General features: G+C 54.3%; 2 protein-coding genes across 2 annotated transcripts; both read right to left on the minus strand.

The window, feature by feature from the left end:
• Positions 1-1,012: 1,012 nt before the first annotated feature.
• Positions 1,013-9,974, minus strand: CSUI_002606 (exostosin family protein). Its single transcript, XM_068062806.1, has 2 exons — positions 6,080-9,974; positions 1,013-5,348 (listed from the first exon to the last, which is right to left on the minus strand). The coding sequence occupies exons 1-2, from the start codon at positions 8,856-8,858 to the stop codon at positions 2,935-2,937; spliced, it is 5,193 nt and encodes a 1,730-aa protein (XP_067925217.1). The 5' UTR covers positions 8,859-9,974; the 3' UTR covers positions 1,013-2,934.
• Positions 9,975-12,086: 2,112 nt separating this feature from the next.
• Positions 12,087-19,123, minus strand: CSUI_002607 (uncharacterized protein). The gene has a single exon (XM_068062807.1). It carries the CDS (start codon positions 17,175-17,177, stop codon positions 13,104-13,106), a length of 4,074 nt encoding a protein of 1,357 aa, XP_067925218.1. The 5' UTR covers positions 17,178-19,123; the 3' UTR covers positions 12,087-13,103.
• Between the last annotated feature and the right edge of the window lie 450 nt (positions 19,124-19,573).

Consider the following 19,573-nt stretch of genomic DNA (forward strand, 5'->3'; position numbering starts at 1 on the left):
TTGGCCCGATATGCCCCACTCTCAAATGGCGGCGGAGGAGAGAGCATTTCTTCTTCCAGTTCAAGCTGAGTAGCGCGAAAACACCTGGGCACACGACGGGTAAAGGTCAGATGTGAACGACAGATGGCCCCGGGGCAACAGTTCAATGGGCCCGGGCAGATTCCGCCAACGGCAACGCACCCTTGGGGTCGCAGTTGTCTCCCGTTTTGCTTCCAGTTCATGAGAAAAAAATTATGGGGGTATCGGATGAACTGAGCACTCCGCGCTACTGGCACGCGCCCTTTTGATTCACCTTTTTCCTGGCCGGTAGCTTCCGACGCATCATTGTCCTTGTAGTCCAGTCGCATCCAGTGTTGGCGAGAGTCAGGTCGATGTGATCTAGTCGCTTCCGCGACACCTAGCTGTAAGAAGCCACCCTTCCTCAACAGAAGCAACAACAGCAGCAGAAGATTGACGACAAAACAGAAGATGGCCAGCGCGCGGACGTGGTTCCCGCTCAAAGATGTGATGATTCGCCTCGGCATCCTGCACAATAAAAGATAGAGGAACACCGTCGCAGAGCTGGAGAGCTCCGAGCAACGCGTTCTGCTTTCCGGTCGAGAAAGAGCAACAACCACGATTGCTCGGCTAGACACATGTGTGGACAAGTGAATCAGGAATAGGAAAGTTCCTAAAGCTTTGCTATTCCGGTCAGTGCTTTACTCTTAAAAAAAGGATGGCAAGAAGACTGCAATGGCGGATTCCCGAGTGCTGACCGCTCCAGTGCTCCATATTGCTTGTGCGCTGTTGGCTGATCTGGGGCTGGGCTGCCAAAAAGCGAGCTGCGTCCCCCTCCCCGACCCGGGGGAGCGGCGAATTGCAGAAGTAAGGTAGCGGGGAGAAAATACGCGGTACGCATACATTGGCTAATGCAAGCTAAATCTTTCAGGCGTGGAGTTCTGAGTTCATGCTAGCCGCCTGCGAGGCTCTTTCGGATGGGGATGTACGTCCGCGTTCCCTGGAGTGGGCGTACCGGGTGTGCTAGCCGGGTCGACACAGCTGCTGGCATTATCTTCCCACAGAAGTATGGCCAAGCTTCCTTATCAGGTGCCAGGAAAAAACAGCAACAGAAGATGTCGGAGGCCTGGAGAGACTCAGTGATGGCACAACAGAAGACAAAATTTAGGACCCTCCCCGTACGGCCAGGCGGACACCCTTTCTGCCGGTCCATTCCGAACCGCTTGTGTTTCCGAATTATCCCTCCAGGCCCCTCTGCGGTCCTCCGTGTGAGGACGCTGGTAGCGTAGTGGGCTGCTCCTTAAAGTTTAGACAGCGGCGACATTTGTAATTGCCGAAGCACAGAAACGTATAAGGGACATCTCCAGTCTGTCAGCTGCAGTAGGTTCGCCTCCGGTGCGGCAGCTGGAATCGCGTTGCCAAACGTTGCGTAGCGTCCAGAAGCAGCTGCCTATGTGCCAGCACGTGAAGCGCGCCAGCTCGGGTACCCGCGTGTACTAGGCCAGCTAGATGCGAGTCACAGGGAGTGCTGAAGTTGGATTACGGCTGCAGTCCCCCGAGGTGCGACCTACTACACCAAACGTAGTGGGCTACACACTTGGAATCCAGAGGGATGTGTACTGGTAGCCTAGAAGCTATCCACCCGTGACCCACCCTTCCAGTCCAGTAATCTTCCCGGTGGCCTGTGCGCGCGGGCCATGCAACTGAACGTCCTTCATTTGAGGAACGGCCCACAAGCGAATCCAAGCGGAAATGTTTTGCCGCTCAAGGGCCGGTGCGCTTCCCCGGAAGAACGGACTCGCACTTTGTTTGCAACGCTGGACGAAACCTTATACAAAGCAGTAATGATGGTGGACAACATTTTTAAGAAGACAGGAACCGATTACAAGGACCCAAGAGGATGTGACTCGGCAACCTGCTGGGAACATGTCACGGCAATGGGAAACCGCAGTCACAGCTTTTCATTCGTGCGTTCAGCAAGACAAAAGGTGACCCACGTAAAGACGAAACAGATCTCCACGGGCTGCAGAATGCAGCTACACTGACAAAACTGCGGCCGCGACAATAGCTAGGTTTGGGTAGGTACAATACGTAGCTTCGCACCTTTCGGGGTGCCGGCGCACTTCCCAACACAGAAAGGCGCAAAGCCACTGCCTACGGCCGGTAATTTTTCAGAGGCGAATACCGCAGCACGGACGGAGGGTGTCCAGGTGTTACACACATCCGCCTTGAAAAGGGACTAACGAGCCCCAGTGCACGAGGCGGACACCTGCATGAGAAAACCCACCTCCCGGAACCTCTTTCTCCCTTGATCTCAGCTCAGTCGCTTGAGAATCATGGCGCATCCCCCTCGCAGAATTCTGTCTTCATGACCAGCTCAAGCAAAGCGAGCCGGCGGGCATCCGCGTGTACCGGGTGGGAATGTCTACCGTCCTCTTTGTCGGGACCGGAGCCTCGAACCTGACTCCCGGAGAGGCTAGTCAGATCATAGAGAAAATGCTTCCGAACTTTCCAGATCATCTTTTGTCTCTCCAGGATCTCCTCATCGGGGATTAGCGAGAGGATCCGAGGAGTGTAATGAGTGTGACTGAGCGGCACGAAAATGGCGATGCGCAGCCAATCAAAAAGACAGCCTCCTGCGAGCCACAGATCGTCTTCTCCTGTAGGACACATAAGCAGCCAGTAGGACTAGCGGCACAGTCACGCCTCGCTTCTTCCGCCCGAAAGTCTCTGCGATACTGCAACATGTAGTACCCAACCGGACCGGTGACACGCTTGCAATCGCGTGCCTGATCGTGAGCTTGCCGTAAGCTGAGTACCAGGAGTACCACAAGAACGAAAGTAGAACAGTCCCTAACTGTCTTCCAAAAGACAATATATACCAAGACGGGTCGCAGCCCTGTGCCTCATCAAGTATCAGGCACCTTCTGGTGCCTGTCACACCCCTCCTTGCGTGTTCGCAGTGGACACAGCGAAGGCTGAGAGACCCTCTGACCTATCATATCTCTCGTCACACCGCCTGGCACGAGCCAGCGAGACAAGTTGTCCGTCCCTAGTCCAAGGCAGTTGTCCAGAGCGGCTGCAGTACGCTTCTTTCCCGAAAAGATTAGAAGAGCGGGTACCCCTGTTGGTCTTTGAAAAAGCGAAGCTAGAGTTTTGAACATACTCACCTCCCACAACGACGGGGATGCACGCGTGCGCGAGGGCCTCAAAGATGCATTTAGACGGGAGTCCGCCTTCTTGAGGACAGAGACAAAATGTCGCACGAGAGGCAAAAAAACTCTTAATAGCCCCTGCAGCCCAAGCAAAGAAATCACCTTCGACAGTGGTCTGTTGCACACTTCCCATGGGGTCATCGAGCGAAGTGTTCTTTCTTCTTCTTTGAGTTTCAGAGGACGAAGGCCCCGATGGGCTTTCAACGGAGGTGGGCTCGGCTGGCTTCTTGGCCTCGCCTACGATGGTGCCCCCTTCATTGCGCGGGCTCCGGTGATGGCCTGTTGCAAAAGAAACCGAACCGTCCCTGGAAGAAGAAGTCTTCATCGCAGAGGAAACACCAAGATCTCCTACCTCTGTTCCTCTGTCAAGTTCTTGCGCGACAATGGCCTCCACATCGTGGAATGCCAGATCGTGCATACTTTGAGCGTTAGATATTTTTCCTGCGTCTTCTTTGTCAAGCTTGTCCGTTCCTTCCCCTGCAATCCCAGAAGAAGAAAAGTCCCCCTCACCTTCCTTTAAGAAACGTGCCTCCTCTGTCTCCGCTCCCTTGTTCTCGCTCTTCTTACCGCTTTCCCCCCCTGGGCGGAAGGATCGCGCTGGTAATCCCTGAGATCGGAACGACTCGACAAGAAGGCGTGTCAGCTTCCCCCTGTCAGCGCTGCGTGTGAAAAGGACCACGTCAAACTTTCTCTTTCCAAAAACGAGAACTCCCGGGCTTTCGTCCATAATCTCCCGAAGCAAATCAGAGACATCTCTCCCGAGCTGTATATCCTTGTCCACATCAAATATGGAACCCTGTGTAGCGCCACGTAGTTTAGGAGCTCGGTGCGTTAGCGTAGATGTCGTAAGTTCTGCCGTCTTTTTCGCAGTTCCTTTCTCAGACACTGGAGATAAGATTTCCTCATGCTGCTGCTGCTGATGCCAGGGTTCGCCAATCAACGGCTGGCTCTGGAATTCACCCCGACCGTGAGCAATCGCGTTTACAACAAAGGCAATCCATTGAGAGAGGACTGCGTTCTTTTCCCGGCTTTTTGTCGTCTCTTCGTATGAAGCGAGGATGACCCCCCATTGCGTCGACAAGGCCGGAGACAACGTGTCTCGGACCTGCTTGTCAAAAGTCTCTATTGTACCTACGTGAAGGGGTCCATCACTCCGTGCTAACGTGTCCAACAAACGGCGAGTTGCCTCAAGAGCCTTCTGCGTTAGAGAGTCCTCTCCAGCTGCCCGTACATTCGCGTCAAGAAAGTGTCGTCTTGTGCCGCCCAGGACCTCAGGCAAGAAGACAGCGGGAACTAAAGCAAGCAGGACGTCCGCGACCTTCTTCACTTCCTGTCGTCGTGAATGTCTAAGGAGATTGCTTCGTGTCTGCTGTAAAGATAGAGCTGCAGCCATCTGTAAATCTGTTACCGGGGGAAGAGCAATATCGTGCCGAGCGTCAAAACCGGGAAGGAATGAATGGTCTGTCGCTCTGTCCGAATGAGAAGGTGGTGAGGCCACCGGTTTGCTCAGAGCAGGCAGCGGGTCAGAAGCGGGAGCTTGGCTGTCGTATACTGGATCTCTTGTGATAGGCAGCTCAGCTGCCACTTCGGAAAAAGCGTGGATGACTTGGCTCAGAGCCGGATACGAAGGGTCCGGGTCAACCAGCGGAGATGCCCCAGAAGAGAGGACTCTCGCATCTAAGACCAATCTAGCAATGCCTGTTTCCGGCCTCAGAACATCCTGGTGGCCTTTCCTCGCGTCGGCAGCTTCTTGAGACTCGTGATGGACTCTCCTCCCCTCGACTTCTTCTCCGACCTGCAAGCTGCTGCTTCTCGGAAACTGACTAGAGTCCCCGCTGGGTTTCTCAACTGCAGATGACCAGAGAGCGCTGGAATTGAGATAAGAAAGCGGAAAAGAAGCCAGCCAAAAGACAAGGCGGTGCCTAGACGGGGTTGGGAAAGAATTAGACTCAGAGGAGAGGTCTGCAGTACTAGATCTACGGCGCGATAGAGGCACACGGCCGGGGTCTCCCTGCTTCAGCTCATCGCTTCGGTGCACGGGGCTAGAGACACTTGCGTCAGCCAAGCGCTGCAGTAGCCCTACCCGAAGAGAAGCCGCTCGAAAAGCTGCCGCAGTAGAATCAGTCTCCTGTCTCTCTATGAACCGACAAAACAATCGACACAGGACTCCCAAGACAGATGTAGTCGACCGCCCTCTTCTGTGCTCCTCGAAGTGAGATGCCCGGTTGGCTAAGCAGCGCTAAAAATCAGTCTCCAGCCACACGGCCCGTTGTGTTCAGCAGCCGAATCACGTCGAGTGGCTGTGTTGCTCGAGTGCCCAGCAAAGACAGACTCTCTCTCTTCTGACTCATTTGTTTGTAGACCAGACTTTCTATGGCAGCTGAGGCGTCGCAGGAAAAAGAGCACCCGGATACGGCTAACAGACGCTTCTACACTCAGGGTAGCCGTGGTTGAGACGTTAGCAAGAACCCGGCCGGCAGTGGGTATGTCTCTGTATGTCTGCGAAGAGGAACGCTGGGGCAGGGACACGAAGAAGAAGTGAGTATCACTACAGTCCAACACTTTTTTGAGACAAAAACTCCGACCCCTACCACTGGCCAGGCTTGCCACTTCGGAAAAGTATGACGGCTTTCTTCAAGCTGTCGGGAGAACACGATACAATACAGTTCACCACCACAACGCAGAGGCCTCCACCTCTGGGCAAACGCCTACAACCGAGGAGGCATAGAAAGAATGTGCCGGTATGCACAACGGATGCAAAGTATCTCTACACTACCAGACAGAAGAAACTATACCGGAAGGACTTGTGGCACATCGGTGTCAACGGCAAACACACTGCTTGTAGACGGGGGAACGCCTGGACTTACCAGGCGTTGTTGACGACAGTGTCTGTGCTGATGTTGCTGCTGGAACTCTGTGGTCGTCATCCTGCATTCCTACAGCTGTATTCCCTTCTCTCTGTTTGCTCCGTCGTCCTGTCGTATCTCCTTTGTTTTCTCCTGCACCTTCTCTTCTCTCTTCCACCGCCTGCGTCTCGGGTGTTTGGTAGTACCTTATCCTCTCATCATCCTCCTTACCTTTGATTTTTTCTTTCGTCTCTTCGCCCTCACCTTCTCGTTCACCACCACCCATCCTGCCTTCCTGATCCTCTGCGTGTTCGGTGTCTACCCTTGAGATCTCCGATGCAGATTTCGCACACCTTAGAGACTGCCTTACTAGAGTCGCGGCAAGCAATGGAGCGAAAAAGTACGACACTTGGTCTGGCGAAGAACCTTCACCTCTTTCGTTCCGGTCAGCCTGAACTTCACCTCCATCATCCCCCTCCTGTCCTCTCTCATGTTCATCCTTCTCTGGCTGTCTCCCTCTCTCGTCCTCAGGTCTTACCTTCTCTCTCCCCCGCTCCAGTTCCACGGCGCTATTCATAGAGCGAGCTCCTTTCCGCTCTTGATGCGCAGGAACGCGGTGTCGGGGAACTGCGGAGAAAATCAACAGGCGAGACAGAAGCTGCTCTTGCTGTACAGCGCTGTCCAATCCGGTGTCTCCGAGACGTAAGAAAGGAAAGTCCTCCCAAGGAGAGGGTGGAAAGGCGTAATTGAAGAGAATATCATCCACGGATGCCGTCTGGCACAACTCATCTCCATCTGAAGATGGTGATGGAAGTGAGGGTGATGAGAACAATAAACTATGTGCGTACGTTCTCCTATCCGAAGAAGGAAGAACAACTGAATCTTTTCCATTCCTCTCAGCTCGAAGAAAACCAGAATAGGGAAGCGCATCTACAGACGGACTCGGTGTCTTCTCAGTAAACTCTCGAAGAATGTCGAAGCCCGGCATGGAGCTTCGTAATGAATCAGCATACGACAAATCATGCAATAGGGGGGTATCCGAGACATATGGAGACGCAAGAAGTGAAGCCAAATGAACCGAACGGATCTCTTTCGTCCCTATTCTGTTCTTTGCTAATTTCGCTCGTTCCTCGATGAGGACCTCAGGCAAAGCGCCCCCCGCGTCATACGAAGGAGAGGACGAAAAGGCTCGTGTCGAGGACTCTCCATTTTCTGTGTCGTAGCCTGCTGGGCCTTGATCTCGTGAAGAAGCGGGAGACGAACTAAACGCTTCCGGAAAAAGAGATGGAAGATGTGGAACAGCCCGAAATCGAAACTTCTCATCCATCGTCTTCATAAGCTCGTCCACAGCTTTTTGAGTTTTCTCTACCGTCCCCTTACGGTCATTGCTCCCGTACTTCGCTGTCGTAGCTAGAAAGCTAGGGACACCTTCTAATGATGACTGTTTACCCCCTTCCTCTCTTCCGTGGTTGGAGGGTACGCTTTCTCCTTCTGTTTGCAAAGCCTTCAGAAGAGCTGTAAGAGACGCAGGATCTCGAAAACACTGACAAAGACGCTTGGCTGGGAATAAGGACACTCCGGAAGACGATACAAAGATATCCGAAAACGGATCTAAGTGCTTCCGGTCTATGTTCTCCACTGCCTGGCCAGGTGCATCTTCTTTGTTGCCTCTCTTTGGCGTATCCCCCTGATTTGAGCTGACTACGTGGTTGTCCTCAGGAAGACCTTCTGTGTCCTCTATCACATTCTTCTTCACTTGGCTGTCCCTCGCCACTGGGTGTGTCGGACTATGATTGCCTAGTGTGGCATCTTCTTCTTCCTCCTCATCTTCGAAGTTCCAGCTCCGCCTGCGGATTGGAGCACCAGCTGGAAGCTCAATCCATTCCTTCGCCTCTTCATCATCCACAACCAACAAATCGTCTTCCGAAGGAAGATTCAGATGGGAGGAAAAACCACCCTGGTCTTCTCTCGAATATCCGTGGCTATCCACCTGTATTCCATCCTTCTCGTCCTTGTTGTCTCCTCCTGAAAGTGCGCTGACTGGGTGAGGACGACCCTCGCCACCGCCATGTCTTTTTGCCGAACTGCGTCTCTCCTCCTCTTCATCGGAAGGTTCTCCATCGCTCTCTTCCTCACTGTGATGTCCCCTTCTCCGGGGGCGCGCTGGTAGATTGACGTCCGAAGGCAGAGGACTAGAGCCGTGCTGTGCGAGCGAGACTTCAAATGCTCCCCTGTCGGCATTGTGATGATCCTCTTTTGCTTCGGGACGACTCTGGTTTCTTCGATAAGTGCTTAAATGACCAGTTGGTATCCATTGACCAAGGAAGTCAAAGAATGATGAGGGTCTGTCCTCCTCCTTCTCCTTTCGCAAGTCCACAATCCCTCCTCGAGACTTAGTCCCAGTCCGTCTATGACCTGCTTGTCCCCCTTGGGAACCATCTCGTCCCGTCTCCTTGTAAATCAACCGAGAAACAATGGAGTTACGAGAACTGTGGAGAGCGAGGAAGGTACACAGGAAGAGACAGAATCCCAAGAAACAAGTGAAAAGCACACAGCACGACAGTCGAGAACGTCGCAGGGTACCCGTCGTGGCTGGCGTAGTTGGTTGCTGCTGGGACACACAGGGAGTCGCCTCAGGAGTTGGAAAGATCGGGTTGTCGACCTTCTTTTCCGAGACCCGACAAGAAGAAGGAGAGGCTGAAATACGGAGGGAGGCGGGATTTCCGACGGTGCTACAGGACGACAACGGAAGACGACCGCATTGGGCGTGTCGGAAAGGCAGTTGGGATGAACGATTCATTGGTGAACGACTGTAAGAAAGTTAGAAAGACGAGTAAGAAAGAATACGGATGGTCGAGGGACGCGTGTTTACAGCATGTGACACTACGCTAAGCAAAGCAGGGTGATTGATTCTACGTGCAACCCCGGGAAGGTTCGGCATAACCATACACAGCGCTGGATAAAGGCGACCAGTTCGTCATGGAAAAAACAAGGGATTTTGTACATTAGATATATAGATCTCCTTTCTCTATTAAAACAGAAGGATATTATGGTGTTGCTTGTGTTCATGCATGGAACCCGGTCGCGCTACTGCAATACTTGGTAAGCACGAGTAGTCGTACAAATACAGCGTAGATGAGACACAGATCTGACGAGAGTAGCATCGGCGCGGAAGCACACAAGTCCGAAAAGGAAAGGATTGCGGCGGTGCTGCAGCTGGACCCACGCTGTGTAACGTGGACTTACATGCAAGATGTGAGCAGAAAAAGACGAGTGAAATTCTTTTGAGCCAACGAAAGCGACAAGATAAGCAAAACCCCGCTGCGTCAACTACCGCACAGGTTCGGCTAAGGGTCCGAACCGGTCGTCCCGTCCAAAGATGTTACTTGCTGAGGCTGCTATCTCCTGTCACGGCCAAGAAACCGGGGCGGTGCACGAGGGAACCGGCACACGCCATGTCCAATGCCGGATCCTCCATGTGTTGAAGCCTGATGAAACTTGAGCATCTCCACTTTCTTCTGCGCTTCTCAGGAAAAATTCTCGTAATCCTACACGACAGGGAGGCCTCACGTCCTCACCCGGAGTCTGGCTCTGCAGCTGAAACGTGACAAAGCAGTGCCCGAGAAACATCTTCGCTATTCTGAAGCAGAGGACAGGAATTGGTGGGCCTGACGCTGCTAAAGAAGCGGGCCAGCGAAACACCGCGGGTGTGCCCGGAGATTGTCCGGTGCATGCAGTGTGCTAGATCGCGCATCTTGTTCACAGGCCTGCGGCTATGCGGAGGCGTAGGACGGAAAGGAACTGACCGAAGTCAACTACCAACAACAGCTCTCGACGCTGTCTTTTTATGAGGAGCTGCAAAATCTGAGTCAGTTCGATGACAGTTTTTGTCCGGTATGGACCGGTCGACCCATATGTAGGAGAGACTTCGCTGGTGAGCTAGTTGATGCAGACGGGGGCCACGGTGGCTGCCACTGCTTCTTACCAACGACCGGAAAGCTAAGGGTCTGCAGCTCGTACATTACGCAGGCGTTGCATGCGCTGGAGAAATTGGCGACAACAGGAGGACATACACTGTCTGCGTCTTGCCAGCTGGCCATGACAGTGTGGCACGTGTATCGGGGGCCCGCCGAGTAATCCAGCACGTCTGAGACTTTTGCCCTAAGCTTCAACACCTCACCGCGTGTGACCAACTACCATCCAAAATTCGGTCCTTGACGGTGTTTACTCGTGCTTCCTCGCTCACACAGCTTTGGGGCTACACCTAGGCAAGCCACGCTCACCTCTCACCTCTGTCTGCCGCCTAGTAGTCTCTGTCGTTTCTCTGTCGCGGACTCCTCTGTACAGCTGGGTGTCCAAGCCCAGGTAATGCCACATCGTCGCCTTTTCCGTCGGCCCTAAGAGGTCAGAAGCTCTCCCTGTCACTGTTCGCCTGTTGCCGACCTTATCTCTGTCCAAACAGATTGACTTCAACACCTACAGGGGCCGGACGAGCAGGCGGTGCCAAGAACAGATGGATTCTCGCATTACTCGTTGGGCTTCATTTAAGTCGCATCACAAGATGCGCGGAAGGCGCCGCCCGCAGAGGATCCGGGGCGCGTACAAGGAGCTGGCCTCCACCTGCACAGAGGCGGATACCGGGGAGATTTTGGGCGGCGGCGAGAAGACGCCTGAGAATGTGCATGACGACTGGATTGGAGAAACCGACGTGGGCATTTACACCCAGTACGCAGGCTGCATAATCACTTGCGCTTTGTTGTGATGCTCAACCCGGCTTCATCTCAGGTCGCATCACGAACTCTTTAAGCGGGGCGCGGCACAAATTTCAGACCGAAGGTAACAACGTGGAACCAGTACGGGTCACAAAATAAGTAGTTCTAGACCTCCAGCAAGGGACCGGAGGTACCAGAAGGAAAGGCCAGGATCGAACTTTCTTTGAGCAAGGTGACCCAACTGTCTTCGCCTTTCACTCTTCTTTCTCTCTGGGACAGAAGTCCTGTGCCGCGGCGGTCGAGGCAACAACGTCTCACGCCGCTAGAGAGCCACGATCCTCCTCCGGCCCTTCTCCCATCTGAGGAGTGGTTTCGCTAGCAAAGGGCCTAATGTCTTCCTTGCACAAGTAAATCACGCGGTCAGTAAGGGTTTTGACAAGCCTAACCTCGGTTCATCGTGGGGAACTCATAGGGAGTGGTCATCGTCGTCAGCATGATCAATGTCCTATCGACATGGGAGGGTCGAATAGAAAACAGACCACGTCATTAATAATTCTAGACTGATCTCCCTGGTTCTTTCTTTCTGGGTCGACAAAGGTTGCATTTGTAGTCACTATAGCGAAGCCGAGTACCGCGTGGCGAACGTGTCGTAGGTCACCGCCAAAGCGGGGGGAGCGTTCTTCAGAGGAGCTTTTGAGCAGCGCCTCCCGTCAGATGGGCTAGCAGACCGGGGAGGATCCTCGGAGCCCCTTCGGGGTCTGGCATGAAGGCCGCGCGAGCGAGCCCGGGACTTTGTCGCCAGCAGCCCGTCATCGTAATCGCATCACACAGCATCCCCGAAACAGGAATTCGCGAAAAGAAGGTACGAATGACCAGGGTGGCTGTCCCTTCATTCCGTCTGCAAGGCGTAGTACCGCTGAACTCGGTTTTGCTGGTGTCCTCCCCCCGATGCAGTCAACTCGCCGCCTACACTCCAAGGTGTGTCTTTTTCAGCCGCGAAAAAATAAGCACGGGAACCGGAGCTATCACACAAACACGGGAAGTCTTCCGTTTCCTCGGAACTCCGTCGTGACGTCCGACCCACGAGAGTAAAGAAGGAGGAAAAACTGTTTGAGCAGAGGTTGACTGGGTAGTCTCTTCCTGTCCAGGCTATATATCGGTGTCACCTTTTGTACAACCCCCGCTGTACGCTTGCCGTCCTCCCTTTCCTGTTGCGACCGCGTTGACTATGGAACCCCACTTGTTTTCCGATATGCGTGGCACTTCTGTTGTTGGAGGCTGCGCCATCTTACTTGGTCTCCCCTTCTCTTTGAACATGTGACAAGGTAGTGTAACCTAGGCCGGGTACAGGCGCGTCTGTCGGGGAGCTTTCCGCCGTGCTCGAGGCTTTAGCTTATGTCCGTGGTAGCTTGCCTCCAAATCTTGCAGGTTGATGGTGGCCAGTCAACCAGAGGAAAGCCAAATCCAGACCCGCGTAAGTCCAACAGCAAAGAAACTTTCGAAGCGGCAGCGCCATACGAATGGACAGCCGGAGGAGGTGCTACTGCATGGATTTCGGATGAGGCCTGGAGGGGGTCCGTGTTTCGCACCAGTCATCCCCTCTTCCCCAAGCAGACAAACACCTATGACATTACCTATAAGAGCTCAAGACGCCCATGAAGAAAAAGTGAAAAAGCGGAATGGGAATGAGGAGGTACCGTACAACTTCCTTCCTCAATAGACGACTATGTGAATGGCGGCTGTCCGGACCTGGTAAAAGCCATCTAAGCACCACGCATGCGAGCTGTCACGTGAGTATCCTGGCATCCGCTCCTTGAAACCTGCGGGATCCAGTAGACCCATTGACGGGAAACTCGCGTCATGCGCTACAAGCCTACGTACTGACACGGCTACCCAGGCAGAACCCCATGCCTGCGGGGGCGGTTACATCCCTGTTAGCACGTGAACCTTTTTCCACCGGTAGCGCTACGGCAGGTGGTAGCACATTTGAAGGCACTCACAGCTCGCTCATGCACCAGCAAGCGAGTGCGTCCCGTTCGGCAGAAGCAAGGGCCGCTAAGGCCGACCCTGATACTTGACTTTCAGTTTTATCAAGTTGGAGGACGCAACGCAACGCCGCCAGTGAGAAACAGAACGATGGCGCGCACTGCCTATGGTGGGGAAAGAGGCGCAGGAGAGGTGTGTTTTAGTTCTGAATCATCGCACTCGCGTATCCACGTTGACAGGAAAACGACACTTCTCTTCACCACTCGGCACCGTTCTTCCGCACCTTTTAGAGATATCAAAAGCTCGCGGTGGACCCCCGCACAAGGGCCCAAGAGCCACCGTTCTGCTCAGTTGCTTCGCATCCTGTTTTTCTGGTCCTTCAACGGGTAATTTTTCTCATCAGTCGAAACCTTTCGTCTCGAGGTGGATCTTCTCGGCCTTTTCGTTGAAGAGCTCCGCCTTTCCTTCCGCCTCCCTGTCGAAATGCGCTCACGTCCCTCGCTATCCGGGGCATCGACACAGGGGCAACAACACCAGAACGAATCCGCAACTTCGATCGTCGACCCTCTCTTCACTTCCGTATTCTTCTCGGAGCTCCTTGCTTCCTTACTCAGCTTACCAGCCCTTTTGTCAGGACACGGAGAAGGCCGGGCGTCGCCCTCCGCTTGATGCTCCCCCTCCTTATTTGAGCTTCTCCTGGCGGCAGCGCCGACGGTAGGGGTGAGTCTTCCACTCTGCCCGCTAGGGTTCAGCCTCTCGTCAGGCGGGAGCCTGGGGCTGGGCCTGCCGTCTGCCTCTAAAGGTAGCTCCACACTCCAAGATAAAGAGCCTGGTCGACAGAGAGCGTCTGATTGTTCGTCTGTCACTCCGATACCGGAGGCCTCATACGACGTGCTCTCTGAGCTGAGACCCAACCTCTGCCCGGAGCTTATTTCGCTCATTGGCGTCTGCCCAAGAGCGTCCGCCTCCACCCAGCTGGTGCCACCCATATCTAGCGTCGCAGAACGTGTTTGAGCCATGCGGTCCCCTCCTCCGCGGCTGCGAGTCATCACATTCCGGAACAGCGACCGTATTCTCGAAGTCTTGCTACGCTTTTCTACTTGCTGTTTCGGTTTGACTACAAGAACAGGAGCATCATCCAATCGAAACATGTTTGAGACTGCCTCTCTGTGAGCTACTTCTTGCCCTCGGGCAATCTCCGGCCCCCTATCAGCAAGAAAAGAAGGCCTGGGGCGAGGAATAAACAAGGCGTCATCTTCATCCTCGTCCCCTTCGAGAACCGGTAGCGGGCCTCCCGTGCTTTCATGATGGTAAAACGTATCTGCTACTCCTCCGGACAGAGAACAAGTTGGGGGGGTGACAGTAACATTTGGCACGTCTCGTGGGGAGTCGAATGCTCGCATTCCAAAGCTGCGATAAGAAGCATCATCCGGATTAGTACTCCACCGCGGAAAACGGGAGGGCCGGGGCGATGGTTCCCAGTATAACCCCCCTCGTGAATCCTGTCCGTGGAGACTCGAAACCGCCATCTGTTCACCCGAAGGATAAGAGAAATACGGAGTGCCGTTAGTATGTGGTTCAAAGCTGTATCCCGGCTTAGTGGAATCGTCACCGTCGTCGTCGCCGCCGTAAAAACGGTGCCCCCCTGGAGAGGCCCTTTCGAGCTGAAATTCTTCAGGGGCGAGGCGTTCACCAGATTCACGAGCAGCGACCGGCGGAGAACCGTTCGTAGGTGGCGGCTGCCCGTGGACGGGGACGGAGAAAAACACATAGGGAGGTGGAGCAGGAAGAGCACGACAGGCAGTACGGGTCGGGCATCGGTTAGGAGCCAAGGTGAAAAGGTAAGGAGACGATGGCGTAGCGGGCGACACCAGAAAAGAAAGAGAAGGAGATCCGGGAGACGACCGATGTGAATGAGCTGCATGCGTTCTAGGAGAAGGGTTGGAGCTACACAGCGGGGGCATACGGCAGACAGCTGACGGAAGAACAGGAGGGAAAAGAGGGACTTGTAGGGCGCAGCTCGGACCAAGCGAGGACGGGGAAGAAGGGATCCCGGAGGCGGCACGGCAAGCCAATTCTCTCCAGCGCGGAAGGATGGCCGAGGAGTTCAAACGAGAGATAGAAGATACGCGACAGTAGATACAAGCTTCACCGGGAAGCTTGCAACGGGTAGCAGAACCCGGCGTTGCAGACGAAAGGGACGGAGAGCAAGACATCACGGAGAGGCAAGAATAAAACTGTGTCGAGGGTGAAGATCTCATCTCCCCCACTGGAAACATTTCGCCTCGCATCCCCGAATCTGACTCCGGTCGGGTACGGCCTTCGCTCTCCTCTTGCACATCCGTCCAGGTCACGTCCTTCCAACGCGTCCGGGTGCCCCCAATACCGACCAGTGCCTCTTCTTCTGTTTCGCAGGTGTATCGAGATATAGAGCATCTGGCAAGTTGTGCACTGTCCTGACCCTTGGTCGACAATGCTGCAATCTCCTGTAAAGGCAAAGACATGCCCGAATCATGCCGTGCATACAGTTCGGCTCCCCAGCATTCCAAGGAAACGGCCTCTTCACTCTTGCTCGCCTCATGGCCTCCACAATAAGGGAGTACGTTCCTCGCGGGCCAACCCAGGTAAACCCGCGTGACGCCAATACCTCCCTCAGTGCACAACAAACTGCGCAACAGGAATCTGACTCCTATGCTTTCAAGAGGGGAACCGTTCCCGAAGCCCCAGCAGAAGAAAACGTTTTTGTCGATTGCAAGTTGCTGACAGGACCCCAGCGGGCCTGTTTTCTTCCGTCCCGCGGAAGACGACACCCGCAGGCAGCGCGGCAACTCCAAGAGAAACAGGAGAGTATCTGTACTAGTAGCAGTTAAGATGCGGAACGTACTCCTCCAGTTACACCGCTGATGACGCTTGGACTGCACTGTGGAAGTCACGAGACTGCTAGCCCCTGAATGCAGAGAAGCCAGAATGCCAGCGCCCTTCCTCCACGAAACGAAAGCGACTCCCACCCCCGAGTAGCGCTGACTGCTGCTCAGTGTGTTACCCGGCTGTATCGTTTTCCGCCTCCGTTCTGAAACATGACAAGGAGTGCTTTTTCCAGGTTCGGTGAGCTTCCCCCGGAACCTCAAGGCTTGCTGGGAGCCCTGAGGTGCGTGGACTATCACGTAGTAGCCCCCTATTTCCATGCAATTCTTCCCTGTCCGCGGGTGTTCTTTGGAAGAGCGACTCAGTGAGCTGCCGGTGCGCCTGCTAAGCAAGAAAACGAAATTGAGACGTGTCTTGCCCGAAAACGTCGCAAAGTCTCGCCAGCGCTCCGCAGGGCGGTCGCTTGGCCTTTTGCATAAGACTGAGTAAACCTGAAAAGATGCCGCGAAACTACTAGGAGCGTGTGACGCCGGAGCAGATCCGGAGAATCTCTCCCCTATCCTACCATCTCGGGAGAACGACGTCGTGTGGCACAGCGCCCTGAAGCACTGTGACACCTCCATGAAGTCAAGCGGCACGACGCGTGAGGAACTGCGACCCATGTCAGGACCAGTAGCGGAAGAAGATCTAAAATAGCCTCTCAAGGACAAGGACGGCAACGGAGTGGAGAGAAGAACGAGTCTGATACGGATAAGAGAAGTAAAGAGAAAAAGCGACAAGGATGGCGGGGAGCACTGTATCGAAATAGTTCGCCTGTGTTTAGAAGGAAGGCGCTGCCGCAAGGGTCCAGTCCCTCGGGGAACAGAACGGAGGAAAGCAAAAGAAAAAGAGGGATTCGAGACAGCAGACTGTAAGTTTAAGTAGCCTCCACGTGACTTTTGGGGAGATAAATAAGACTGAAAAGAAAGGGGGGAAGGGTAAACGATAGTAGAGGAGATTGCCTGCGTCCGTGGCGGTGCGGAAAAGAAACGCCGAAGACAGCGTGGCATATCGATTTTTGACGACGATGGTGACCGGCAGCAACGGGAGCGACAAAAACGCCAAGAAGCTTGACTCGGCAGCATGAGCAACCCCGGACAAGGACCCGAGAAAGAAGCTAAGCTGTCAAGAGAACACGCCGAAGAGCGTGAAAGGCGCCTTTGTAACCCCTTAGACCAGCAGGATACAAAGTGAAAAGAGCATGGCGGGGAATAAGAGTGATGACACGTGGGCAAAGGAGAGGAAGACAAGGAGGGTGAGACGCTGACGTGAGTTGCTGAGATACGGAGGTGAGTGCAGCCGCATATAAATCTCCCGGACCCCCAACAATCAAACTGTCTCAAAAGAAAATCGGCAGTTGGGTCAGGTTCTGAGGGCTCGCCTATTCTCCCCTCGTCATGGGTTTCCCGAGATCTCCTCGTACGCCGCTTCTGCAGACCAATGTCGTTGGAGTCTGCTGAACCGCGGTGGTCCACGAGCACCCTTCTGACCTCTTCCCGTTTCTGACCCCCCATCATAGTTGACCCTTTGCTCTTCACTACCAGAAGAACGTTGCGGGGCGACGCAACCGAGCGAGGGAGTCAAGGGAAAGCTCCTCACTGGCCATGACGTAAAAGAAGGCACGACTTTGCTCGGGAAGAAATCGCACAAGGCAGAAGAGTTCCTTGCCCAGGCGCGCCCCGGGGAAAACGACAGGATGCAGGAGCTCAGACCCGCTGCTGAATCAGCTACTGCTCCTGCGGTCTTGAGAGGCAACCGACATGGCCGGCGGAGGCTGCATATCTCCATGCTCAGCCAAGTCCACTGTGCCTGTCTTTCGCACCGCCGTGTTGTTCGCTCGTGCGGAGCTCTCGACCCCTCCCTCTGTACGCCTGGAGCCTAAGCAGATTCAGCTGTTCTTACTGACGCGAAAATCGACCTTCCCCCCCGCCCCCCTAGGGGGACGCCTACAAGCTAACTGCGACGTTCGGAAGACGCCCCAAGTGCTTGTCAGGCCGGCCTAGCGTTTTCTCGGGTGTGGTTCCCGCAACCACCGCCACCTTGGGCGTGAAACCGGGCTCCTATGAAAGTTCCTCTGTTTCTTCGGTCCGCATCCACCCGCAGTGAGCACACACAGCTAGGCCTGTGAGGGAGAGAGGGACGAGGTAGAAACAAGGTTATGGCCGTTGCGGTAACATTCAAGAGGTAATGCTGGGTCACGTACTGAGAGCTTCTCGCTGTTGGAGCAAGTTTGCCGGATATCTTTCGCCGCCTCGCGAAGTACTCATCACCGACAGCTTCAGTACCTGCTCTCTGAAGTGGCAAGCAACACATCTAATATACATAAAGTTGAACCGCAGAGGATGGTAGCTGCACTGCCACCGTCATCGCGATCCACTCCCCTCTCGGTGCGGGGTGTACCCGCGAGGTCCTCATAAAATAGGTGTTACGACTGAGGAACAGAGAAAGTAGAAGGCCAAAACTAGTGGGACCTAGCTACGCGGTAACGTGGACTTTGCACGGTATTTCTCACTGCTCGTGACGGTACATCGATGGATGAAGTATAGTACATACGTGAAAAGAAAACACCAAAAGGTGGAGCCACCGAATAGATTCCCAACTGCAAATACGAACGCACATATTTCGAGTGTGGGAAAACAGGAGCTCCGGGACTCGAGAAGTTTTGCTAAGTGGCGCTCGAGAGGGTAGACGAAGGTAAGGAAGAAGTAGTCGTAGATCCACCGAGCAGAACATGGGGAAGGAGGGAGATTCTTTCTCCGGCAGATCAGGGGGAAGGCGCACGTAGGCCGAAATCGAGGAGTGGCAAGGCGTGACACCGCAGACAAGAAGCCAACGTTTCTGGGAGGCGTCTAGAAAAGAGAGCGCGTGTGCAAACCAGAGAGATACGGACTGAACGACACTTAACGGGAGAAAAAGGTGAAGCGCCTGTCTAGTCGGCCGGACCAGCGCCCCGGAAGGCGCGGACGCCGGAACAGTGATAAAAAGTAAACACGTCTCCTCCGACTGGAATGTAGGGTAGAAGCTTCCACCGTTTCCTTGGAGAAAAGATATCGAGCTTGCGTGGTAAAAAACCAGGAAGGGGCTCGGCTCGTCCGCTGATTCGGCGTTGGATCTCCGGCCCCAAGCTGGCGTTGAGAAGCAGGGAAGAAGACCGTGTTCGACAAATCTAGTTTTCATCCCAGAGCAGGATAAAAAATACGACCACACTGCTTTCTTGATTTGAAGATTTTTCGGTCAAGCTGCTTTGTGTCTTGCTGCGTTGTCATCTAGCAAGCAATGCAAAGCAGCTGGCACTGGTAACAGCGCGCCGGGAGGCCACACTACAACGGGAGGCGCCTGCATGGCTCGTTTCTGCGAGCTAGCCTCGGTGTCCCTCCCGGGAAAGCTATCCTATGCATTCAGCTCAGTGCCATGTTTATGTTTACCGGGAACATCTGAAGAATTTGAAACTCTTGCAAAAGTGTAGACTCTTGCCTGCACCCGCCCAATGCGAAGCATTAAACCCTAACAGCACTCGAACGCCTCTCCTCATTGCATGCGGGCCCGCTCCAGAGGTCACTTTCGCCGGTCGATAACAAGCGGCCAGACCCTAAGACTGGGTTCTTCACTTCGGCTTCACGATATTGTTTGCTAGCGGTGTGTTGAAAAATCCAAGCAGCAGATCCTGGGGGACAGGGACCTTTCCTGGGCTGCAAGGGACCTCTTGTCCCCACCAGCAAGTGGCTTCACGGTGAGACAACCGACACCCGCGGCACCGCAGCTGAGCCAATGACGCTTGTCAGTTTCTGGACCCATGGTCTAGCACTCGGAATCCAGTGTGTAGCGTGGAAGCTCCTTTTGGTAGAGCGCCTGAGTGGTTCTCTAAGAACCAATGTTTCCTAGGGGCTGTGAGGTGGAGGCCAGTGTGGCCAGG

The sequence above is a fragment of the Cystoisospora suis genome (assembly GCF_002600585.1).
Source record: "Cystoisospora suis strain Wien I chromosome Unknown contig_1083, whole genome shotgun sequence".
Classification (NCBI taxonomy): Eukaryota; Apicomplexa; class Conoidasida; order Eucoccidiorida; family Sarcocystidae; genus Cystoisospora; species Cystoisospora suis.

Excerpts from the sequence above, each read along its gene's own strand:
- CSUI_002606 (XM_068062806.1), bottom strand. The coding sequence starts at position 8,858 with ATGAATCGTTCATCCCAACTGCCTTTCCGACACGCCCAATGCGGTCGT. Across the intron at positions 5,349-6,079 it reads ACTGTCGTCAACAACGCCTG|AGAGACAGGAGACTGATTCT; the intron begins GTAAGTCCAGGC and ends GTCGGTTCATAG.
- CSUI_002607 (XM_068062807.1), bottom strand. The coding sequence starts at position 17,177 with ATGATGGGGGGTCAGAAACGGGAAGAGGTCAGAAGGGTGCTCGTGGAC.